Genomic DNA, 26,562 nt, shown 5'->3' with positions numbered 1-26,562 from the left:
ACGTGCTCCACTATGTTCATCGCAGCCTTATTTATAATAGCCAGAAGCTGGAAAGAACCCAGATGCCCTTCAACAGAGGAATGGATACAGAAAATGTGGTACATCTACACAATGGAATATTACTCAGCTATCAAAAACAACGAGTTTATGAAATTCGTAGGCAAATGGTTGGAACGGGAAAATATCATCCTGACTGAGCTAACCCAATCACAGAAAGACATACATGGTATGCACTCATTGATAAGTGGCTATTAGCCCAAATGCTTGAATTACCCTAGATCCCTAGAACAAACGAAACTCAAGACGGATGATCAAAATGTGAATGCTTCACTCCTTCTTTAAATGAGGAAAAAGAATACCCTTGGCAGGGAAGGCAGAGGCAAAGATTAAAACAGAGACTGAAGGAACACCCATTCAGAGCCTGCCCCACATGTGGCCCATACATATACAGCCACCCAATTAGACAAGATGGATGAAGCAAAGAAGTGCAGACCGACAGGAGCCGGATGTAGATCGCTCCTGAGAGACACAGCCAGAATACAGCAAATACAGAGGCGAATGCCAGCAGCAAACCACTGAACTGAGAATAGGACCCCCGTTGAAGGAATCAGAGAAAGAACTGGAAGAGCTTGAAGGGGCTCGAGACCCCATATGTACAACAATGCCAAGCAACCAGAGCTTCCAGGGACTAAGCCACTACCTAAAGACTATACATGGACTGACCCTGGACTCTGACCTCATAGGTAGCAATGAATATCCTAGTAAGAGCACCAGTGGAAGGGGAAGCCCTGGGTCCTGCTAAGACTGAACCCCCAGTGAACTAGACTGTGGGGGGGAGGGTGGCAATGTGGGGAGGGTTGGGAGGGGAACACCCATAAGGAAGGGGAGGGGGGAGGGGGATGTTTGCCCGGATACCGGGAAAGGGAATAACACTCGAAATGTATATAAGAAATACTCAAGTTAAAAAAAAAATCAATAAAAGTCAAAATATTTTTATTGAAAAAAAATGGCCATTTTACCAAAAGCGATCTACAGATTCAATGCAATCCCCATCAAAATACCAATCCAATTTTTCAAAGAGCTAGACAGAACAATTTGCAAATTCATCTGGAATAACAAAAAACCCAGGATAGCTAAAACTATCCTCAACAATAAAAGGACTTCAGGGGGAAACTCTATCCCTGAACTCAAGCAGTATTACAGAGCAATAGTGATAAAAACTGTGTGGTATTGGTACAGAGACAGACAGATAGACCAATGGAACAGAATTGAAGACCCAGAAATGAACCTACACACCTATGGGCACTTGATTTTTGACAAAGGAGCCAAAACCATCAAATGGAAAAAAGACAGCATTTTCAGCAAATGGTGCTGGTTCAACTGGAGGTCAACATGTAGAAGAATGCAGATCGATCCATGCTTATCACCCTATACAAAGCTTAGGTCCAAGTGGATCAAGGACCTCCACATCAAACCAGACACACTCAAACTAATAGAAGAAAAACTAGGGAAGCATCTGGAACACATGGGCACTGGAAAAAATTTCCTGAACAAAACACCAATGGCTTATGCTCTAAGATCAAGAATCGACAAATGGGATCTCATAAAACTGCAAAGCTTCTGTAAGGCAAAGGACACTGTGGTTAGGACAAAACGGCAACCAACAGATTGGGAAAAGATCTTTACCAATCCTACAACAGATAGAGGCCTTATATCCAAAATATACAAAGAACTCAAGAAGTTAGACCACAGGGAGACAAATAACCCTATTAAAAAATGGGGTTCAGAGCTAAACAAAGAATTCACAGCTGAGGAATGCCGAATGGCTGAGAAACACCTAAAGAAATGTTCAACATCTTTAGTCATAAGGGAAATGCAAATCAAAACAACCCTGAGATTTCACCTCACACCACTGAATGGCTAAGAAGAAAAACTCAGGTGACAGCAGATGCTGGCGAGGATGTGGAGAAAGAGGAACACTCCTCCATTGTTGGTGGGATTGCTGACTGGTACAACCATTCTGGAAATCAGTCTGGAGGTTCCTCAGAAAATTGGACATTGAACTGCCTGAGGATCCAGCTATACCTCTTTTGGGCATATACCCACAAGATGCCCCAACATATAAAAAAGACACGTGCTCCACTATGTTCATAGCAGCCTTATTTATAATAGCCAGAAACTGGAAAGAACCCAGATGCCCTTCAACAGAGGAATGGATACAGAAAATGTGGTACATCTACACAATGGAATATTACTCAGCTATCAAAAACAATGACTTTATGAAATTCGTAGGCAAATGGTTGGAACTGGAAAATATCATCCTAAGTGAGGTAACCCAATCACAGAAAAACATACATGGTATGCACTCATTGATAAGTGGCTATTAGCCCAAATGCTTGAATTACCCTAGATGCCTAGAACAAATGAAACTCAAGACGGATGATCAAAATGTGAATGCTTCACTCCTTCTTTAAAAAGGGAATAAGAATACCCGTGGCAGGGAATAGAGAGGCAAAGATTAAAACAGAGACTGAAGGAACACCCATTCAGAGCCTGCCCCACATGTGGCCCACACATATAAAGCCATCCAATTAGACAAGATAGATGAAGCAAAGAAGTGCAGGCCGACAGGAGCCAGATGTAGATCGCTCCTGAGAGACACAGCTAGAATACAGCAAATACAGAGGCGAATGCCAGCAGCAAACCACTGAACTGAGAATAGGACCCCCGTTGAAGGAATCAGAGAAAGAACTGGAAGAGCTTGAAGGGGCTCGAGACCCCATATGTACAACAATGCCAAGCAACCAGAGCTTCCAGGGACTAAGCCACTACCTAAAGACTATACATGGACTGACCCTGGACTCTGACCTCATAGGTAGCAATGAATATCCTAGTAAGAGCACCAGTGGAAGGGGAAGCCCTGGGTCCTGCTAAGACTGAACCCCCAGTGAACTAGATTGTTGGGGGGAGGGTGGCAATGGGGGGAGGATGGGGAGGGGAACACCCATAAAAAAGGGGAGGGGGAGGGATTAGGGGGATGTTTGCCCGGACACCAGGAAAGGGAATAACACTCGAAATGTATATAAGAAATACTCAAGTTAATAATAAAAAAAAAAAAAATAAGCAGCAGTATGGGGTGGAAGGGGACCTGGGGGGAAAATCTCTAGAAAGTCCCAGAAACCAGGAATGTGAGAGGCTCCCAGGACCCAATGGGGATGACCTTAGCCAAAATGCTCAACCGTAGTGGGGAGATGGAACCTAAAGAGACCACATAATAGATAGACATGGCCCCTATTTGAGGCATGGGACCACCCACCCATTTCCAAAATTTTTGATCTAGAATTGTTCCTATCTAAAGGAAATGAAGGGGCAAAATGGAGCAAAGATTGAGGGAAAGGCCATCTAGAGACTGGCTCAACTTGGGATTCATCCCATGTGCAGGCACCAAACCCCGACACTGATGCCAAGATGTACTTGCAGACAGTAGTCTGGCATGGCTGTCCTCTGAGAGGCTCTACCAGCACCTGACTGAGACAGATGCCGATACTCACAGCCAACCATTGGACTGAGGTTGGGAACCCCTATGGAAGAGTTAGGGGAAAGACTGAAGTTGCTGAAGGGGATGACAACCTCATAGGAAGAACAACAATATCAACTAACTGGACCCCTCAGAGCTCCCAAGGACTAACGCACCAACCAAAGAGCATACATGAGCTGATCTGTGGCCCCCACTACATATGTAGCAGAGGACTGCCTTGTCTGGCCTCAGTGGGAAAGGAAGTGCTTAATCCTGTAGGAACTTGATGCCCCAGGGAAGGGGGATGCTAGTGGGGTGAGGTAGGAGTGGATGAGTCAGAGTTCTCTAGAGAATCAGATCTTATAGAATGAGTGAGTGAGTGTGTGTGTGTGTGTGTGTGTGTGTGTGTGTGTGAGAGAGAGAGAGAGAGAGAGAGAGAGAGAGAGAGAGAGAGAGAGATTGATTTAATACAATGCCTTACAGGCTGTGGTCCAACTAGTTCAAAAATAGCTGTCTACCAACAGAAGGTCCAAAAATCCAGCAGTTATTTAGTCCACAACACTGATATCTCAGCTGGTCTTCCTTATACGTGGGAATCCCAAAGAAGCAGGCTCCAATGCCAGTGAAAGGATGGACTTGTGAAGAACAAGAGCAAGCAGGTAGAAAGCAAGCTTCCTTCTGCCATGTCCTTTATATAGGCTGCCAGCAGAAGGTGTGGCTCTGATTAAAGATGGATCTTCCCCTTTCAAAAGATCTTGATTAAAGGTGAATCTTCCCACCTCCAAGATCCAGATGACAAGTGTGTCCTTGGGCTTCTAATCACTTAAGAAACATCCCTCACGGGTGTGCCTAGCCATTTGAGTTTTAGTTAAATCCAGATGTAGTCAAGGTGACGACTAAGAATAGCCATCACAGTGCTTATAAAGCGTGAAGAACAACAGCACGGCAACAATCAGGAATGACAAGATCCTTGGAGAGACTTGACAGTGGCAAAAGCTTTTAATCATTTTACAAATGTATGAGACCAAGGATAGCACAGTACTTGGCTAATGTGGGAGAGACCCAGGGTTTTATCACCAGCACTGCAAAAGCAGAAAAGAAAACAAAAATCATAAAAACATGACAAACCTGCCTGAAAGAAATAGGGAGACAGGAATTGACCTACATATCACAGTGGTGTTTGAAACTGTAAGACTAAAGGCAAAAGGAACCCAGTGAGCTACAGATGTTAATGACTCTGAAACTGATTTAGTTTATTATAGTGGAATAAACAAATCAATGGACGGGGATGGTGGGAACCACACTTGTTAATCTTGGGGAGTGATGTGACAGTCCATCAGGAGAGTACTAGAATTTAGCCATGGAGTCCTACAGTTGAGGGTGGGTGAAGGCAGGACGGTAGCCTGCTAGCATGCTCTTGGAAAGTGGTATTTTGGTAGAAGCCAACCTAGGGCCCAGACCTTAGGTTTAAAACACCAATTTCTAATAAAGAGAACTAGGGCTCTTTGGAAATGTCTTTGGAATGTACCCAGAGAAGACGATACTCACGCCCCTTATTAAACATAGATGGTCTCATACAACACAATCTGAATATAGTTTCCCTCCCTCTACTCTTCCCAGTTTCTCCCCACCTCCTTTCCCATACAGGTCCATTTCCTTTCTGTCTCTCATTGGGGGAGAAATGCTTCTAACAGACAACAAAACACAAAACATAGCAAAATAAAATATAACAATAAGAAAAAAACCACCATCATATTGGATAAGACAAGCCAGCAGAAAAATTAAAGAGCCTGAAGAGAAGGTACAAAAAGACCTTTTCATTTACACATTCAGGACTCCCATACAAGTAAAACTGAAAGCTATAATATATAATGCAGAGGACCTGGTGCAGGCCCACGTAGGTCCTGCGATTGCTGATTCAGTCTCTCTAAGTTCCGATGAGCTTTGCTCAGTCGTTTTAGAGGAAGTTGTTCTCCTGGTGTCCTCTGTCCTGTCTCCCTTACTCCTTAAGTCTCCTCAGGGTGGGATTCCCTGAGCTCTGAGGGCAGAGATTTAATGAAGATATCTTGTTTAAAGCTACGTGTTTCAAGGTCTTAGAAAAAAAAAACAATTTAAAGAATTCAAATGAATTGTGTAGACACTTACCCTTTCAGGAGATAGACCTGACTCTTTCCTTTGAGTGTGGGCAGAGTCAGCTGACTTGCTTCCAAAAGGCAGTAGTACAGAGACAGGTAGGCACAAAAACACTACACATGTAGTAAAGACACCTGGCAAACACTGCCAGGGCCAAGTGGTGTAGGGTAACGTGATGGCTCCCTCACAGGATGTAATTAAGTGTTTGGTTTCTGTCATCTTCTTCTAAAAACATATCACTGTGGTCAACTCATTAGAAAAACATTAAACTCCAACTGAGGGATGTTTCACATGAAGCTCCTTAAAGCTGTCAAACTTTTTTTTTTTTTAAGGGAAAAGAAAAAGGTTACACAACTCAAAAAAACGACTAAATGCAATGTGGCAGCCAAGACTGGATCCTGGACAATATATTGAAAAAGGACACTAAAAAGATGTTACTAAAACTGGAATTTAGTCTGCAGTAACATACCAATGTTTTATGTAGCTTTGATAAATGTACTATGAGATAAGGTCTGAACAAGTAAGGGCACTGAGTAGAGACATTTGGGAACTCTCATCCCAAGTGCTTATAAGTCTACTATTATTCCAAACGTTAAAAAGGGTACTTTTAAAAATGGACAGTCTGCAAAATGGGACAAAAGAGACTGCAGAAAAAATTCTGTTATTTAGTAGAATTTTGTTTGCATATAAATAAGACACTGGTTAGAAAGTATCCAGTGACTTACCCTTGGTATTCAGAATACCAATGAAACACATAATATGTAGCCAAAGCCTCTGCCCAGTGGCACCCTTAAAGTGAAGAGGTTAAGACAGCAGAGTAGCATGTGTCTGTACTCCAGCTGGGTAGCTGAGAAAGAGGATCACTTGAGCCCACATAGCTTTGGAGGCTAACCTGGGCAACACAGCAAGACCATAGAGTTCAAAGTAAATCCTGCACAACAAAGGGAATAACTGTTTCAAACCCAGAATAACCACAAAAAGGAAGTCACTTCAAGTCTTCACAGGAAAAAGCAAGCTCAAAAAAATGAGGCAATCATCTCAGGCTAGTAGATAGAGAATTTGCATTTTAATTTATGGCTGTATTTTTGTAAAAAATCAATTCTGACCCTAAGGCTCTACAAGATCCATCTTTTCAAATAAAAAAGGCTCAATAATTATAGCAAAAACAAATAACTGACCAGGGAAATGTGACTACTATGTACCAGCTCAGTAAAGAGCATTTTAGATACATTCCTTAATACTCTACGGCAACTCCAAGTAAGGCAGGAGTTAGGGAGATGTATCTGAGAGGGTAGTTAAGGACCCAACAGATATTCACTGCTACTGTACATTATCACTATTTATAAAGGGAAAAAACTACAAAAGTGAAGTCACAATGATACTAAAGTGGGCAGTGCTGAGTTTGAAACCAGTGCATGATTCTGTGGTTCTGAAAGCCCACCTACCCAACCAAAAGATTATCTTCCCTCCAGGGACAGGGAGGACCCTCCCTCTTCATCTCACCCGGGCTTCCTGCATCTTGGACAAAGTTCATTTCTGAAGAAAAGCACTGAAGCTTTCACCACAGGTGGTGGCAACAGCCTGGAAAGGCCCAAGCTGAAGTTAATCTTCAACCTGAACCACTTGCAGTTCCCAAATCTGCCAGGTACTAGGGAACAAGTCTCTATGGTTCTCACTCATTTCTGCACATCCTGGGGACAAAGGTACCAGTGCCCTTCTGTTTCAGATAATCTTTGCAAGGATGTTTATGTGATAACAAAACCTCACAAGACTGAGATGATGTCTACTTTCAAAATAATACAGCTAATGTCTTTTTTCAGGGCAAAGGTCAGGCATATTTTCTGCCCACTACAAAAAGCTGAGTCCCCTGAGCCTGAGGTCCCTTAACTGTGACTTCAACCTTTCTGGGCTCTGCCATCAACCCTGTAGTACATGAGGCATGGAGACAGGAAGGTAAACTAGGACAGGCATACTATTTGATGTACAACAATAAAATTCTGCTGTCTCAGACTTAGAGGTCTCTAACCTCTCTAGCACCCATGAAACTTATAGGAAAATTTGTCAGATTTCATACAGAGAAAATATGCATCAACCTTATCTAGTCTGTGTTTCTAGTACATGAAATCTTTAATGCTGCAATGGAATCACAGATTCCATATGAAGTCTGTCCCAAAGGCTCTCATCTGACAGGTCCCACCAAATACACAGTACCACACTGTTTCTGGGAAAAGGTTTGTATCCCAACACCTTTACAGAACCATTCCACTTGCTTATCTGTCTATGATGCCATTCATCAAGCAAGTGCCAGCTCAAAACTCATACTCACTACACATGAATGGAACTTCGTTAAGCCTGATGGTATGCTCTACCAAGAGAAGATGCACCACTGACAATAGCAAATCCACAAAGCTGGACTCTGGCAAGATCACAACCTTGTATACTTCAATGAACGTTATCAAGAAAGTAAAATGTAGCACACAACAGGAAAAATACCCGCAAATCATGTCTGTTACAGAACTTTCCTTAGAATATATGAAGACCTTAGACACTGAATTTAAAAGTACACAGGATATGAATAGACACTTCTCCAGAGATTTCTCTAAGAGCCCCAAAGCATATGACATCATTACTAACTGAAGTGCTAACTGAAACCATGCTGAGATACTAACATGAGAATGGACTCTTAGCAGCACAATTAATAGTTATGGTTGCTGCTGTGATAAAATACCATGTGACCAAAGCATTATCTGGGCAATGGTCCCAGAGGATTTAAGTCCATCACGGCTGGGAGGCATGACATCAGGCAGCCACCTGCAAGCACGGTGCCAGAAGGTGAGAGATCACACTGCAAGGGAGAAGTAGAGAAAGCAATCTGGAAGCCCTGTGACAAACTTCCTCCAGCAAAGCTGCACCTCCTAAACCTCTCCAAACAGCACCACCTACTGGGGACCAAGTAATTCAAATACCTGAGACTAGGGAGGGCATTTCTCATTCAAACCACAACTCCAACAGTAATTTAGTAATATTAATAACCCGCCAACTGTAGATCTACAAAGTGTGGCATAGCTGCATAATGGAGTACTAAATCATAAAAACAAATGAAGTGCTAACTGATTAACTGTTGATGGGTGTAACAATGCAGATGAACCTTGCTTGAAAACAAGAAGACTCCAACCACAAAACCCCACATTTTATATAAAATTCATTTCTAAATGAAATGTCCACAATAGGTAAGCCTACAGCTATAGTATCATTGCAGATTAGTAGCTCCTGGAGAGAGTGGTGTGCAATAGCTGAAGAATACAAGGTCTGCCTCCTTTCTTTCCCTTCCCTCATGTCCTTTCTTGTTGGTCTCTCCTCCCGTCATTATACAGCCCAGGCTGTCTTTGAACTCACAATACTCCTGGCTTCAGCTTTTTGACTGCTGAAATTATAAGTATATACCACTACTCCAGGCCAGGGGTCATGGTTTTGAACTAATGATTGTGGTAATAGTTATGTGTATCCATGAATATACTAAAAAACACTACAATATACATTTAAGATGAGTAGATAATAAAGTGGGTGAATTACAAAGTTACAAAAATTAAAAAGCTAATAGACTTTCAGAGCACTGAAGGAAAGACTAAAAGAAAACTAGATTGATATGGTAGTTTGAATAGAAATGGCCCATACATGCATGTGTTTGAATGCATGGCCTGTAGGGATTAGGTGTGGTCTTGGGGGACTGTGTTGTTGGAAGTGGGTTTGAGGTCTCAGAAGCTCAAGCTATGCCTAGTAGATCAGTTCACTTCCTGCTCCCAGCCAATCCAGATATAGAACTCTCAGCTCCTTCTCCAGTACCATGTCTGCTACATGCTACCATTTTTCCTGCCATGACAGTAATGGACTAAACTTCTTAAACTGGAAACCAGTCCCAATTAAATGTTTTCCTTCATAAGAGTTGCCATGGTCATGGTGTCTCTTCACAGCAATAAAGCCCTAATTAAGACAATTATGAATATGGAAAATTCCATTAAAACAAATTTTAAACAAACACTGCCAATAAAATTGTTTTTAAAAAGGATCTACACCCCATACTTATAAATGTATTATTTACTAACTTCTTAAATGTTTATACAAGCTGATATACACGCAGACGTGTGTGTGTGTGTGTGTGTGTGTGTGTGTGTGTGTGTGTGTTATATACATTCAATCTAGCACCACAGAAGCTAATGGGATAAGAAAGTATTCTGCGACTTCAGGTAAAGCTACTTTACCCCTCTGGCTCTAGCTACCTCCTCTATCAAATGCCAGGCTGTTTTCATAACGCTGTTGAGAGAGAACATGTCTGGAATAAGGTCTGTAAGCAGCAGAATTAACTTTAGATTACTAGCAGAGCACTTGCCAGAGAGAGAGTGAATGAATACAGTGAGACTCACTTTAGAAAATGTACCAGGTTTTTGCAAAATAAAGCATTAAAATACATAAGCTTCAGTATAGATATACCTGACTCTAGATTAAATTCACAAATAAGATTTGTCAGTAATCTATGGCATGACAGCAGCTATAATGCTCTTTCTAAATAAAATATTTCCTATTAGAAATCAACAGACCAGTAAATCATACATATGAACATGGAAGAATCATTTCCTTTTTTAAAAAAATTGTGTGGGGGTGTGTATACACCATACATGTGGAAGTCAGAGGACAACTTGTTGGAACCAGTTCTCTCCTTCCACAATGGGGTTTCTAGAGATCAAACTCAGGCTGGCTGGCTTCATGGCCCGTGCATTTACTTTACCCATCGAGTCATCTTGCTGGACCACAGGAACATTTCTGCTAGTCTCTTCACAACTTCTTTCAGGTACTATTTTATATTTTCAGCTTAACAAAATTTTAATCTGTTACAGACATGAGAAGAGACCTCAACAGAAGAACGTTTATCTAGAACAGGTCAACAAAGCACAGCTCACAGCTGACTAACCATCATCTGTTTGTAGTTGTTGGTAGGTGCTCCTCAGCTGGGTCAAGTACAAAATCGACTTCACAACACAATGCCAAAACACGCAAAACTGGAGGTAACCAAGTGGGCTTTTCAATCTGTCTGTCTAGTAGTATGACTAGCTAGCCATGAGAAAACAACTCGGAGAAAAGAAGTGCTTGGTTGCTCTGCTGAATGAATGTATGGCATAGACAGAGGAAGCAAGAAGAGAGACAGCACTGAATCTGTGCTGTGAGTGATCGACAGGTATCCCACCAGCACTCAATAGGGAGAGGACACCTCAGAGAGGAAGTCATGCCAAAAAAGGCAAGATGTTTACAGAGCACACACACAGTGTGCTTGAGTAGGTCTCTATGACTAGGGTGCATGTGGAGGGATGTGGCCAGTGACTCCACATTCCTGTAAGCTATGTTCAACAGTTTAGCACAGATAGATAAATTAATAGTCAGCCTATTTGGAGAGGAAGTGCCAAATGCTGTGGTCATAGTAGAGAACTGATCAAGCATGGACAATCTATGGAGACAGTTATTGATAATTAAGATGCATGAATACAGAGTCTGGAGGCAGGGCTGCTCAGTGGTTAGGGGCACACACTGCTGCAGAGGTCCTAAGTTTGGTTCCTATCACTCATATCAGGCAGCTGACAATCACCTTACAGAGCTCCAGAGGAGACAATGTTCTTTCTGGAACACTGCACATGCACTCACACACATTCATACTCATGCATACATACAAATAACTGTTACTCATAGGTCACCTACTACACAGAATGTACGAAAGATATGTGCATCGTGACATATCAGGGGTTCTGTCAGAAAGGAAGAAGATTTCTAATCCTGTTTTGGTCACACAAACCAGTAATCTACTAATTAGAAATACCTTGCTTACTACCATCTAGTGTTCCTAATCCTTGCATGTATTCTTATTTGCCATAGCTGCTAACTAATTAACCTTTTCAAAGCATGGCCAAAAAAACTACTACCAACAAGTTCAAATAAACAATTTAAACTGGTTGTATAAGACACCCTACAGTATTGTAGTGAACAGTATGATGTTGTACTTTGCCTAAGCACTGTATCAGAACCTAGAGTCTCCAGGGCAGATGCTCTAGTCAAGAGCTGATGAGCCATATCCAGCCCTAAAACCTGTTGCCCTTCCACAGCCCTCACAAAGAGCCAAGTCTGCCTCTTCCCTGGTGCTACTCAAAATCTAAAACAATGTGACTGTGGTCCATGCCACCTAGCTCAAGTCACATATTAACTAGGCCTTCTTCCACACAGTATAGGACTTAACCCATCTTTCTGAAACCTTTAAGAATAGGCACCTTCCTTCGTCTTGCAGGACTAAAGCCTATGGCATCAGGCTGGGAGCACAGAGCAGGCTGTGGTGTTAATAAACACCCTATCCTAAAGACAACTGAACTCAATACTGCTCTTTCATGAACACACTGTTCTCTTCTCACTCCCAAAAACCTAACACACAGTCCAGAAGAAAAGTGAAATCTTTGTCTTCAGGTTAAAGTGGCCATTGCTGCCATCACCAGTTTACAATTACTTAGAACTTAACACTCTCAACCTCCCTCTCTCAGGTATACACACTTACAGAGAGCCCAAAAAGAACTTCTCAGTGTAACTCCCCCCGCTGGCACCCCCTTCTCCTCAATCATTCAACTTATTCTGGCCCAGACACTGAAGAACTGCAGTGAACACACCCCGCACCATGTGCTTATGTGTTCCTGTAATCCAGCCTTCTGGAGGATGAGATGGGAGGACAGTAACTTTGAAGCGAGCCTGGGCTACCTGGTAAGACTCTGTCAGTAAAAATCACAAAGCAGGGAGTGTGTGTGTGATAAAAGGTGACTTCCAACTCTTCTAGTAAGTTTAAGATGCACAATGAGCCCACATAAGAAAGACTGTCACTTCACCATGAGAACTCCACTGAAGAGCAACAATAGATTCAAAGGTAAAAGAAGCTGCCTTTCAACTTTGGTCTCTGATTCCACAGGCCTAAAAAAAAAAAAAAAAAAAAAAACTCATGCAGGAATATGCCTCTTGCAACTGTGGTCACATGTAAAAATGAAGCAAGAAAACATCTGTCTGGAGCTGGCCTCAAATGCCTCTAGTTCTTCTCCAAACCAGGTTCATAACTCCCACCCACAGAGAGAAAGCCAGGGCCTGAGGCGGCACCCAGGGACAAGCAAATTAGCATTCCCAAGGTCAATCGCTGACAGGCTTAATTGTTTACAGCAACTAGAATCAGCTGGCTGCTGCAGTTAGGAGGCTTAACCTTCCAGCTTGCCCAACAGCATATGAAACTGATTTACCACATCAGCTACAAAATATGAAGAACTGTAGGTGTGGATTCAAACGAACACACAACGTTTTATACAGAAGCAAACGTAACAGGATCCTCAGAAACAATGCACTTTTTATTTTAAGCTGGCTAAACAATTAGGGGAAAACCCTAAAATACTAGCCACAGCTTCAGCAGAGGAGAGACAAGTACAGGAGAAAATGAGAAAGTGTCTCATTCTTCCACTAGCTTGACTGAAAGTTCACCAGAACTGCTAAAGAGTTGCAGATCTAGCTGATTTGGCCATCTTTTATTTCTTACCTTTCACTGTCACAGAGAAGTGAAATAGCCTATGTGCCTTTTGTCATCTCATAAAGTGTTGTATGTGGCTAATAAGAATAAGCAGTGTAGCCAGCTAGTCTGGAGTCCAGTGTACTTGTAGGATTTTGATTTCACTGCCCACGCTGTGCCAAAAGAACTCTTTAGGAGCTTCCATATTTATGACATGTGAAAGTAATATTTTAGTTTTATGTACTTTACAATTTTATTTATTTGTGAATATAGATGTTCTGACTGCATGTATGTCTGTGGACATACTATGAACATGTCTAGTGTCTGGTATAGAAGCAGGTATGGTATCACCTGGGTTCTGGGAATTGAACCTAGGTCTTCTGAAAAAGCAACCAATCCTCTTAACCACAGAGCTATCAGCTATCTCTCTGGCCTTGGAAAATAGTTTCAGATACACTAACTAGGTTAAATAAAACATTACAAATCTCTCCCTCCTCCATACTTTATGAAAGAGAGACAGTAGAAAATTTCAAATTACACATGTGGCAAACAGTACAGTTTTATCAGACTGCACTTCTGCATATAAGTAATGGTACAGAAATATACAGCATGAATACGTAACTTCATCTGTGACTACAGAAACAGGGAAAGAACAGTTTGCATAATGATCTCTAGAAGAATCAAACTGCTTTCAACTGTTATGTGTCATCCTCATAAAAGCTCCTTTCCTCTGACCACAAGACATTAAAATTTTATGTCATTAAAAGAGGACTATAGTGTTTCACCAAAGGCTCCTAATGTTTTTCTACTTCTGCCTCCGTTGTCATCTCTGCATAGCATTCAGCAAGCATCAGTCCTTGCCAATGGCCAGAGACACGATGTGATGCTGGCCTGGCTTTTTAATCTGACTGAGAGACTCTTAGCTAGCTTTTTCTGTTTTAGTCCTTTTCATCCCCAGTTTGATCACTGAAATCTAATAGAAGGCTCAGCTCCAATGGCCAAGAAAAATTAGAAATAAAACAAAAGAATCGGGGTTGGGGATTTAGCTCAGTGGTAGAGTGCTTGCCTAGGAATCGCAAGGCCCTGGGTTCGGTCCCCAACTCCGAAAAAAAGAACCAAAAAAAAAAAAAAAAAAAAAAGAATCGATAGCAAAGGCACTGTCAAAGGCCTAGAAAAATCTAAACAGTATTTAGGCACTATACATAATCTGTTTTTTAAAAAAAAACAGAAACTTACACCAAAATGAGAAATGCTAATGTGAACAGGAGGGTTTAGCACACAGAACAGGGCAAGCCAAGTAACTTTACACATAACCACCATGCAAAAACGATGCTGGCTCTTACAGTTAGGCCAGTACAGTGGGTAGAAGAACATCTGGAGGTGTTGAGACATCTGGAAATGTATGGAGTGAAAGAGACTCCAAGGTAAGAAAGAGGCGGGGAGGCAAAGAGCAATCTAAAACAGTTTTCCAAGAGCCCTTTAGAAGGGAACTGCTCAACGTTGTATCTAGAGATGCCAACAGGCAGTGTTTTTCACACCTTTAACCTTCTACACTGTTCCAAATGGAACTGGAGAAAGGACAAAATTATGAATATGTATGTGAACAAATATTTTAAAGTGATTATAGAAGTTAACAAATCAAAACGCACTAGTTGAGAAAAAAATGCCACTTGTTTTATGATTCACATGAGATGTACATTTGTTTTCATATATTTTAAAAGAATCACATTTTTAAAGATTTCTTTTTTGGTGTTTTATATGTGTGGCATAAAACATTTGTTTGTTTCTATGTATATGCAAAACCTGTGTGCCTGGTGCTCTTGGGGGCCAGAAGAAGGCATGGGGTCCCCCAGCCCTGGCAGAGGTTGTAGGGCAGCCAGTCCTCTAAGTGGTGAGCCATTTCTCCTGCTTCTGCATTTCTGGTTTGTAACAAGTCCTGCAGCAATTCCTGAGAAATCGAATGGCACAACTCAAGTAATTGAAGAGGAAGTCGTGGAGACAGAAGCAGTGTGAAAGACTACAGTGTCAATTTTCCTACAGCTTCCCTGCCTTGACAGAACCAAAGCATCTTTATTTGTATGTATCTGGAACAGAACGGGCTCCAGAGTGTTAAGTTCTAAGACTATGATTAATCTTTTATATAACCTAAACTCTGACCAAGACCTAGGTCAACTGGGCAGACGACTACGCTCTAAAAAGTGTTCTGATGCCATCTAGTGGCAGGTCTCCTACAGCAAGGGCCATGGTGGTCCCTAGACCAAGAGCATTAGCAGCACCTGGAAATTTGGAAATGCCAATTCCGGCTATTCAGAATTACTGAAACTATGGAGGTAAATGAAAGTGATCTATTTTCACGAGGTCTCTCAGTAGTTCGGATGCACCCTCAAGTTAGAGACTTCTGCTACAGACAGTCCTTAAGTCTCTAGAGTTATTTTTATACACCAACAAATGAGTTCATTTTTAAACTGTAAACAGTAACTCATTTTTCATTATGAATCCAAATAAATCTTATTAAGGAACAACCTTAAAAGCCTTAAAAGCCATCTACAAATCCAATGTGGTAGTTAGTGCATGGGAGGCGGGGGCAGAAGCAGGAAGATCTCAGTTCAAGGCCAGCCTGGTTTACAGTGAGTTCCAGGAGAGCTAGAGCTAGTGTCTCTGTCTCTGTCTCTGTCTCTGTCTCTCTCTCTCTCTCACACACACACACACACACGTGCACACATGCAGCGCACATGCACACACATGCACACACACACGTGCACACATGTACACGCACATACACACACACATATACATGCACACACACACACGCACACACAAAGCCATTCACCACCATATATCTAGAATTCAACACCTAGTATGCATTATATAGGTTCCAAACTCTAATGAACACCAGAGGGCTTTGTCTCCAGAAAATCCATCTTACGGGATTTGCACCATTAAAATAACCAACCAAACTACAACAGAAATCATTCAAATCAAAGAGCTACTTAGAACAAAACCAAACCATTACCGGCTCTCAGTATGAAAGGATATATGACACATTGTTGTGGCTAAAAACAGAAGGAACAAGGGCCGGAGAGATGGCTCAGAGGTTAAGAACACTGGCTATTCTTCCAGAGGTCCTGAGTTCAATCCCCATCCGTGATGGTTTGTATATGCTTGGCCCAGGGAGAGGCACTATTTGGAGGTGTGGCCTTGTTGGAGTAGGTGTGTCACTGTGGGTGTGAACTATAAAACCCTCATCCTAGCTGCCTGGAAGCCAGTATTCAGATGGAGATGTAGAACTCTCAGCTCCTCCCGCACCGTGCTGCAAAGTTCCTGCTTTGATGATGATGGACTGAACCTCTGAACCTGTAAGTCAGCCCCAATTAAATGTTGTTCTGATACGAGTTGCCCTGGTTATGGTGTCTGTTCACAGCAGTAAAATCCTAAGACAGACATCATCTATAATGAAATCTGGTACCCTCTTCTCGCAAGCTGGCAAACATGAGGGCAGAACATTATATACATAATAAATAAATCTTCACAATTTAAAACAAAACAAACAAATGGAGAAGCTGGTTTCCTTAAATATCAACTTAGAAAACATCAAGGCTCAGTAAAACAAGTACACAGTGTACTTCAATGATTCCACTGCTTCGATTCAGCTTGGAACAATACAAGAGTGTCACTTGTGGAGGGGAATAACTGTGAAGAGCTATGTGGCTTATGGCCCATGCTTCAAATACAAGAGGACCTCACAGACTTGCTTTCTACTTTGTTTCTATTTGGACCTATCAATGTATAAACTCAGACATGCAAGAAACAGCTAGTTAAATCTAACACTGTAAGATCTGCCCATACTGCTATTTCGAACAGCTTTTCTCTTTTCCTTTTCAAACCTTCTCTTAGCAATCTTTAACAACGCCCCCCATTGTCACTTGTCCTTACAAGGCTCATGAAGGCTCTATGCTGTATAGTGTATGGTCATCTGCCATCTCTGCTAGCTCAAACACTTTAGTAACATTCATCAGCCATTATGCCCATCAAAAAATTACATTTGACTTAGGTTTTCTCATTTTATACCTAAAATAATACAAACTCCATAAACTGGTTAAGAAGTATAGAAAATACACCAGATTATGCTTGGCATATTACTAACAGCAGTGCTACCATTTGGATAATCAATGCCCCCCAAAGGCTGTTTGTTGTATTTTAGATGGGTGCACTTGGGAGGCCTCATTGGTAGATGTGGATGGAACCTTTGAGAGGAAGGGCTTTGTGGGAAGTGCTTAGGCTGCTAGTGGGAATTGAGATGCTGACCCTTTCCTCCTCTCTTGTTTGCTGGCAGGGACTGCAAGTTCCTGCCACAATGTGCTGCTTACTGAAGATCCCAAGAGATCGCAGACTGGAACCCCCAAACAATGAAAAGCCTTTAATTTAATGATCTCAGGTATTCTGTAATGGTGTCACAAAGCTGACTGACTCACTTGTTGAGGGTTACTGCTGTCCACAACTACTACAAGGTTAAAAGGGGGGAGGGGTATGAGTTAGTGACAGGTAATTGGGTTCGAATTCAAATTCTCTTTCTGCATCCTAGGCTTAACTTATTTTAACTTAGTGAGAATCATTTTCATGCCAACAGATTGAGGAGAAGGCTGTTTATTTCACTCAGTAATGGTCACTACCTAAACCTTTTCCTTTGGCAGGATGGGCCTATCTTATCTATGGTAGCTCCCTATGCTTCTCTTCGGACAGAAGCTTTTAGAATGGTTGCACCAGGAGGTTTACCCCAGGTCAGGATTAAGAAAGATGCTAATGGCAATGACACATAAACATACACCTCACACACTTTTAAGACATACACCACAGTGCAGGGAAATTCCACCAGCAAAGGAAGTAGGCAATACTAATACTACACCAAACACTAGCTTTTGGGTCTTCTGCTGAACTTAGATAAAAAGTTGCTACAGAATGTCCAACAATGAGGATAACTGCTCAAGGGCCAGCTTCCTCGGGAGAAGTTTGCTAGCAAAGGTGAAGCCACTTCTCCAACCACGGCTTTTAGATTCCAATACCCAAAATGCCTTAAATGCTTGACTGACTCAGTCACTCAATAAGCATTTCCAGAAAACCTAAAACACAGAAGTCCAGGGCCAGGCTCTGAGGCAGGAAGCACATGCCTCTACAAGAATCCTACCCTCTCAGAACAATACAGGTCAGCTACAGAACTGAGACCCTCTGAATACAAGGAAAGGTAGAACAACAAGAGCTCAAGTAATTGTTTACCTAAGGAAGCCTGAATATTGCCTGTACTGTCTGATTTCCAAAATCCCAAAGTTCATTAATATGTGGACACATGCATGTAGGTATGAATGTATACATGTACTGCATCCTAGGCAGCAGTGACACACTTGTCTTTATGGAGGAAGAGCTATCCATGCACATCCATGTTGTTATCTTGATTAAACTTTTACAATCGCTTCAGAAATAATTATCATTTTGTCCTTTTACTAGGCAGCTGCATTTGGAGAAAATTTAGACTGTTAAGAGGTATGCATTTTCCTATTGGCTGCCTTAGTCAGAAATGACAACTAGAAGCCAGCAGAGGGCAGTACCACACAGAGTACAAATTACAATGCCCAACTTTTAAAAGTGTCTATGCCAGCTCCTAAAGGACAAATGGCTCGCATGTGCTCGCTCTCACTTGTGCGCTTGCGCGCTCTCTCTCTCTCTCTCTCTCTCTCTCTCTCTCTCTCTCTCTCTCTCGTGTGTGTGTGTGTGTGTGTGTGTGTGTGTGTGTGTATAAATAAAGTACAGGGATCTGGCATAGATATAAATATGATGAAGGAGTGAGACAACTAGAAGAAAATTTGTGTTACACAATGACTGAGACAACTTATAAAAGAACTCATTTAACTGGGGCTTGCTTACAGTTTCAGTGGCTTAGTCAGTCCATGGTCCTCATGGTGGAGAGTGTGGTGATACACAGGCAGACACAGTAGCTGGGAGATCTACATTATATTTGAAGGCAGCAGGAAAGAGCCACCCGGCCTGGCCTGGGCTCTCCTCAGAGAGTACCCCCAGTGTGGTACTTCCTCCAACAAAGCCTATTCTAACAAGGCCACACCTCCTAATCCTTTCAAACAGTGCCATTCCCTGAAGACCAAGCATTCAAATCTGTGAGCCTAAGGGCAACATTCTAATTCAAACCACCACACAGGTCATATCAACAGTAGAAGGTGGGGGAACACAGACAATAACCATGGAGCTTAGCTGGGACAGACAGACACAGACTGTAATCTGAGGGTTAAAAATACACCAGGCAAAACAATTAAGAGCACATTTTCAGAAAAAAACTGTGTGTTTGGGGGCTAGAGAAGTAGCATGTTGTAATAATATAAAAATAAAAAAGTATCGGTGTCTTTTACCCCGCTGGGTCTACACCTCGGTGCCCCAAGGTATCTTGGCGGAAACACATCCCAGCCGCACACTTTCCTACACTCAAACCCTCACATAAAAGAACACACAACACAATAATCTTAGATCCAATTGGTAAGATATAATTGCCCACTTACACATACAATGCCCGGTACTATCCATCCCTTGAGAACATTAATAACAACCTGTAAATACACAGAGCAGAATCTTAACATCACCTGCCATCTTGTCCTGCCACGACTTCTCCCCTCTCTCCTTCTCTGTCCTGTCTCTCCTCCTTCCTCTAGTCTCCTCCTCTTCCTTCAAACTTCTCTCCCGCCCATCCTTCCTTCTCCTCCAATGACAGGCTTCCTTCTATCCTGCACCTGCCCCTCACCAGTACTTTACAAATTCAATGGAGAGGTGGTTCTGGTGAAGTCACCTGAGTTCTGAGTCCTAGACTAGGCAGCTGTCCTTGGGGCAGTGGAATTAGCATCAAAATACAGTAACTTCAGGGCAAACCACAACAGTAGCACAGTTGCATGAAACTCTGGGCTTGATGACAGCAACATATAAAACTGAGCATACTGATAAACACCTATTATCTCAAACTCTGGAGACAGAGAAAACTGGAAGACCAGAAGTTCAAAGTAATTCTCAGGGATATAAGGCCTGGACTTAAGGTCAGCCTTCCTGACCTGGAACTGACCCGGAACTTCCTCTCTGCTGGCTAACTTTTACAGGGCTGAAAGGATCTATGTAAGCTGCTGGGGGAAAAGAGTTATCCAAAGTCCTAATCAATGGTAAAGCTTACACACTAGGACAAGGTATGCAATAGCTCCATGTCTGTGATGATAGTAAGCAACTGTTTCTACTTGATCTGAGGCCTGATCTACAAAGTGAGGTCCAGGACAACCAAGGCTACACAGAGAAACACTGTCTAGAAAAACTGGATGGATGGATGGATGGATGGATGGATGGATGGATGGATGGATGGAAAATTCTGTAGCCAAAATATTTAGAAACTGTTAACATAAATCTAGAAACTTTTGGTCTGTTACTCTCCTCCATCTCCAGGGCTGTATTCTAGCTCTTCCCTTATTGCTTAAGGTTCTATTAAGACTTCAACAAAAGCCAAATATCTATTGTCACCAGGAACAGGTTCTAAATCAGATGAGGCAGGGTTAACACACTTAGAGACCATCGGTGACTTCTACTGCTTACCCATGAATGAATAACTGGGATGGAGATGGCCATCTTGTCCAGAATAATTACAAAAGCTGGGCAAAAATACATGTGATGACTACTTGCAGATTATGCTACAATAGCCAGACCAGAATGATAATAAGTACAGACAAGGAGACACCTGACTGGAGATTAACCCTATGATCCCCTCCCTTCCTGCACGCACTAGAGACGAAGGATCCACATGGAACACAGAAGCCTAAAAGGATGAAAAGAGTCTGGCAAGAGCTTGCAAGACAGAATGCTGCAGCAAGCTATGACTCAGCACAGGGACTCCGTTGAGTCTGATACTGAATCCTAAGACGCCGAGGAACAAGTGCTATGAAGCAAACAACACCCACGTCCAGAGAGTACTGGGAGACACTTGAATTTCATCTATCCAGAGCCAAGCTAAGTTGCTGAACTCTCAAAGCAATCAAGGCTCCAGAAGGCTTTACCTTGTTGCATGATGTTAGCCTTACTAAAGGCCACTGTATTAGTCATAGTTCTCTAGAGGAACAGATTTTAGAGAGTGAAGCTCTATAGAGAGAAAGAAGGAGAAATAAGTTATAGGCTGTGGTCCAGCTAGTCTAACAATAGCTGTCTACCAACAGAAGGCCCAAAAATCAGTCAGTCCACGAGGCTAGATGTCTCAGCTGATCTCCACAATACTCTGGAACCCCAAAGAAGTAGGCTCTAAAGCCAGTGAAGGGATGGATTTGCCAGTGGGAGTGAGAGCAAACAGGCAAAGACTAAAAGCTTCCTTCTTCCATGTCCTTTATATAGGCTGCCAGCAGAGGTACCAGCAGATAAAAGGATCTTTCCTACCTCAAAAGATCCAGAATAAAACAGGTCTTCCCACTTCAAATGATTTGATTAAGAAAAAAATCCATCGCATGTGTATATCCAGTCACTTCGGTTTTAATTAATTCCAGATGTAATCAAGTTGATAACCAAGAATGACCATCACGTCTACCTTAGGCCGACTCTTAACAAAGATTATCAATACTGGAATAGAGCCACCTGATCCACAAATTATTTGGCTTTCCACCAAAACAAACTTCAACTCTCTTTAAAAGAAGATATTTGTTTTCTGTTGCTGTGATAAACACCACAATCAGAAGCTACTTAGGGAGGAAAAGGTTTATACATCTTACAGATTATAGCCATCTATCAAGGGAAGCCAAGGCAGAAGCTTGAACCAAAAAGCAGGCAGGAAACACTGCTTACTGGCATGCTCTGTTACTTTCCTAATACAGCCCAGGCCTACCTGCCTATAGATGGCACCGCCCAGTTAGCAATTAAGAAAATGCTTCACAGACATGGCCACAGGCAAATATAATCTAGACACATCTTTAGTTGATTGAGGCTATGTCTTCCAAGGTGACACCAAGTTTATTTTAAGTTGACAGCTAAAGGAAGCCAACTAAAACAGAAAGCAACAAAACTTAAACTGGCAACAACGTATCCATAAGGAAGTTAGCCTAGAATGACACTGAGAAAAAGGACAATAATGACAGACAATGATTTTAAAAGAGCTACTAGAAACATGGCCCATGTAGTTGAGGAGGAAGAAGGGGCCAGCGACATGCCTCAGGCAATAGCGTAGGCCTGATGATCTGAGTCTGATTCCCTAGAACCTACACAAATGTGAAAGGAAAGAGCTGACTCCACAGAAGTGTTGTTTGAAGTACAGTGTTGCCAGGCATGTGCACACGCACATCATGCAGGTGCACGTGTGCATGCACTCGCGCACACACACTTTTTTTTAAAGAATGAAGAGGGAGGCTGAAAGATGTTTTGGGGCATAAGAGCACATACAGCTCTCACAACTGTAGCTGAAATCCTAAAAGGAAAGGAGACTGGCAAGAGGGAACTTCTGGAAGAAATAGTACAGAAATTCTTCCAACTGGACATTTAAGTTCTTAGAGCCTTAAAACTCAGTCAGGATAAGTAAAGGGAAAAAAAATGTACATCACAAATTGTTCAAAAACTATTTTTGAAAAAAGTAGGGAAAAAAAGATATTACTCCTCTGGCTCTAAATATGTCAAAAAGTAATAATAACTCCAACTCAAAAAAGCAAAGAACATTGTTCTCAATCTTTTGCTTGAAAATTAAGGATTCCACAAAGCTGAATCCTTGTTTTGACTGAGGCTTTCCTTTGCTGGTATCCCTGGCATCTGTGGGGTCTTTTGCAGTTGAATCAAGTATGAACAACACAGAGTAAACAAACATAGGGGAAGGATGCCGTCCCAGCACGTGTACAGACCTTCCAGGTCACATGTATCACACACTTCAGTAAGGAACTATAGTATCTGTGTTCACAAATTTCCAGGGCAGTTCTGAGTGGAGGATAACTACACTACATGGCTATGAGATGTTACAGACTAAGATGAGAAAATGTGTCCAGTGGAATTAAAACACTTGTTCCAATTATGCTCAAAGGGCATCCTCAGAGTACTGCAACCACAAGTTATCTCAAAGAAGACACTCGCAAACACAGAAAGTTTTAAGGAGTACTTACTTTGGGTCTCCACAAGGTCCAAGGCAACACTAGAAACTGTGTCCATCCCAGAGCTGATACAGGACTGGAAGGTTTTTAAGGAGGAGAGAGCTGACTCTACACCACTGAAGGATATGTAACGAGTAGAACCTGAATTTGTACTGGACCGTCCTGGCATCTTTGAAATCTAAAATTTCAAACACAACAGTAAGAGTTCTAAGTCAGAATAATTACTGCACAAGAAAATAGCAGAGCCATAACATTCAAAAACGACTGTATTCAATGCCCAGTGCTACAGTTACTGCATGCAACACCCAGAGAACATCATCCGGACAGCAAACACACTCAGTGTAATGCGGCGAAGGTAGCTACCTGCATTTTTAAAGAGAATACCCTCTTTCTTGATGCTTCAACCCTACAAACCCAGTTCTTAGTAGTTTAACACATATAGATAGAAAAAGAAAAAGAAAAGAAAGTTTAATAAGATGAGATTTTTTTAAAACCTATAGTTTTTAATGTAACTAATATATATGCATTTTTAACTCTTAAAAAAATTAACTCTTTCTGATAGCCTCCCTGAGTGCTAGTAGATTTGTACCTGTAGTTATCCCAGATTAGTAAAAGCAGAATTTCTAGGTAGACCTGTCTTCTTACAGTGGTTTATCTAGTATAGCTGAAGTTAATACTCTTATGCTAAACACTCCCTTATTTATACTTTTAAACACCAACTCTTTAAGCTTTGGACCCCTTGCCTATATAGACATATTTGCTTAATTCAGGAAACTCCTGAAATTCAAGCCATTGAAAACAACTAGCAAAGTGCAGAATTCAAAATGATTTGTAAATGACAAGCAGGCTGTTGCTAAAGCTGTGTGGCACCATAAAGGGAAATGGATTTTTGGAGTCAGAGAGATACAACATGAAGCCAGGCTCATGAGACCACAAGCTCATTGTCAAGTCCTTTAGAACCTCTTTGGGAGTAAAGAAGCCATACTCTCGGTGTGGTCTAGCCTCTGGTCCACAGTCTGCATCAGACTCACTCTCTTTCCCTTTCAAGAGCAAGGAGCCATGTGGGCTCTCCAGCACTTCCTCTCTCATAATACCAGCTTTATTTCACACCTGGACTGCCACTGCAGTTTTTCTAGTATTGCTTTCAGTTAGAGATATCCACTTTTTCCACAAATACATATTGGATGCCTTACTATGTAAATTCTTAGGCTCATGAGAAAACACAGGAGAGCAAAGGTTAAGGTCCTGACTTTTAACCTCTGAGGTTACCAGTTTTACATAAACATCCCCAGTACCATTAATTGCTAACTTAAATAGCTTGGGTAACAAACGTTTAGTAAGTATCTTCTTAAATACCAGGCAACTTCTCTGAGCATAGTGGCTTTCCGGGTAAATAACCCAAGACTTCTGTTTTCAAATGCTAGATGGTTCGTTCTAATTCACTGAAAAACTCTCATATGCCAGGCAGTATTCTAAGCATCAGAAATATCCAGCCTCTGTTCCACAAGAGCTCAGTAGTTGGTAGGAACCAAACATACAAATATATCATTGAAACAACATCGATAACTTGTAAAATGAAGGGCCAGATGAGATGTCTCAGTCCTCAACATGAGCAAAAGGCATTAAAAAATACACGGCAACAGCAGTTTGAAAGAGCATATAACCCAGGCAGCTATTTCTTAATTACAGAAAATGGGCCCTTTTCTGCTTTTGCTGTTCTGACAGGGTCTCACTCAGTAGCCCACACAGGCCGCAAACTCATGGCAACCCTCTTGCCACTCAAATGCTGAGACTACAGGCATGACCCACCCGCCAGACCTAACTTAGAAATACTCCATGACACCTGATACTCCAGATGCCTGACGCTTCCTCATCCATTCTGCACTAAAGACCAGAGCTAAAGACCTTGATTACTGTTTCACTGAGAAAGTGTAAAGCATCCCTCCTCACCCACCAGCCTCAGTTCCTCTGTTCTGCTTTCTTCTCAGGCTGAATGAACTAACGGTGCCCACTGAGACCACCTCCGCTCTACAGTAGATCTTCTCCTTTCCTTCTCTCAGATCAGCAGATTTCTCCTCCCCCACCCACTCTCCATAGCAAACCAAGGAAATGTTTCTCTAATCTTAAAGGAGAGCATCCTCCCACCCTCCTCTTTGATTACTTCCCATGCTCCTGGCTTCATCCTGGCAGCAAAACTCTCCTGTAAGCACGCCTCCATTTGTCTCAAAGTCCTGTCCTCCAGTCCTGGCCTGGGAGTCTGCCAGGCTCCGGCCTCTCCCACTTAATGGGACCTGCTCTCAAGGCCACTGCTGCAATCTTTATGCCTTCCTCAGGGAACAACACTTCCATCTGCATTCCTTCAGACTCTTTGCTCTTTCCATCTCTTCCAAGTCAGCTGTCTAGAGCCCCAAGCCTCCCCACGCTCTCACGAGTACACTCTTCACTTCACCTCCCCAAGTCTCATCTGTCTACTCAGGTCTAAATGTTTGGGTCCTCATCCCCACTTTACAAACGAAATCCTAATGTCCGAAGTGGTGGTTTCAGAAGATAAGGCCTTTGGAGAGGTGACTAGATCCACCCTCCAGAATGAAATTAGTCCCTTATAACGGATGCTCTGAGAGCTCTCTTGCTTTTCTATAGCCCAGGAAAACAGCAAGTACATGCCATTTACAAACCAGAAAACATGTCTAATGGTAAGTTGGCCTCAGAATTCTCAGTCTCTACAATCAAAAGACATTAGGTTTTGATGCTTTTAAAACTACTAAGATATAACTGGTTTATGGACATCTGAACATTCTAACACTATTCCTTGGGGCTTGGTTTAACCTAGGGTTTGGAGGGGTCTCCTACCAGGGAACATTTAACATCATGAGGGGACGTTTTTGACCGTGGAACTGGAGAGGATAGGGATGGGGGACATAGACTAGCATCCATGAAGTAGAGGTCAGATACTGATAAAATTCTAGGAAATACAGTACAGTCTCTCACTACAAAAAAAAAAAAAAAGTCATCTTAAGACAAAATGTAATCATCACATTGGTTAAGAAACACTGATTTAAACTGACCTCTTCTTGGCTCCTTTTTCCAATAACATTGATCTTTTTGTTCCCAGTACCTACAGCTTCCAAGACAATCTACAACGAAGTTATGCATTTCCTGAAGTCTCACCGAGCTATTGAGCTCAGCGCACTATTTTGCTTCCCTTA

The 26,562-nt window shown here is 42.0% G+C and overlaps 1 protein-coding gene across 17 annotated transcripts in view; it reads right to left on the bottom strand.

Annotated features, from left to right (window-relative positions):
* Positions 1–26,562, bottom strand: part of Nsmce2 (NSE2 SUMO ligase component of SMC5/6 complex) — a 231,150-nt gene that overhangs the window by 203,699 nt on the left and 889 nt on the right. For 12 of the 17 annotated variants that reach the window (XM_087556481.1, XM_087556477.1, XM_087556479.1 and 9 more), the window contains exon 2: positions 23,369–23,534. The exons of the other annotated variants lie outside the window; for them this stretch is intronic. In XM_087556481.1, coding sequence (XP_087412607.1) covers positions 23,369–23,525 — 157 coding nt within the window. In that variant the 5' untranslated portion in view covers positions 23,526–23,534. The remainder of the gene's footprint in view (positions 1–23,368; positions 23,535–26,562) is intronic. 17 annotated transcript variants of the gene reach the window in all.

The sequence above is a fragment of the Rattus norvegicus genome, chromosome 7 (assembly GCF_021556685.1).
Source record: "Rattus norvegicus strain SHRSP/BbbUtx chromosome 7, alternate assembly SHRSP_T2T, whole genome shotgun sequence".
NCBI lineage: Eukaryota > Metazoa > Chordata > Mammalia > Rodentia > Muridae > Rattus > Rattus norvegicus.
This window is presented reverse-complemented; position numbering and strand designations above follow the sequence as displayed.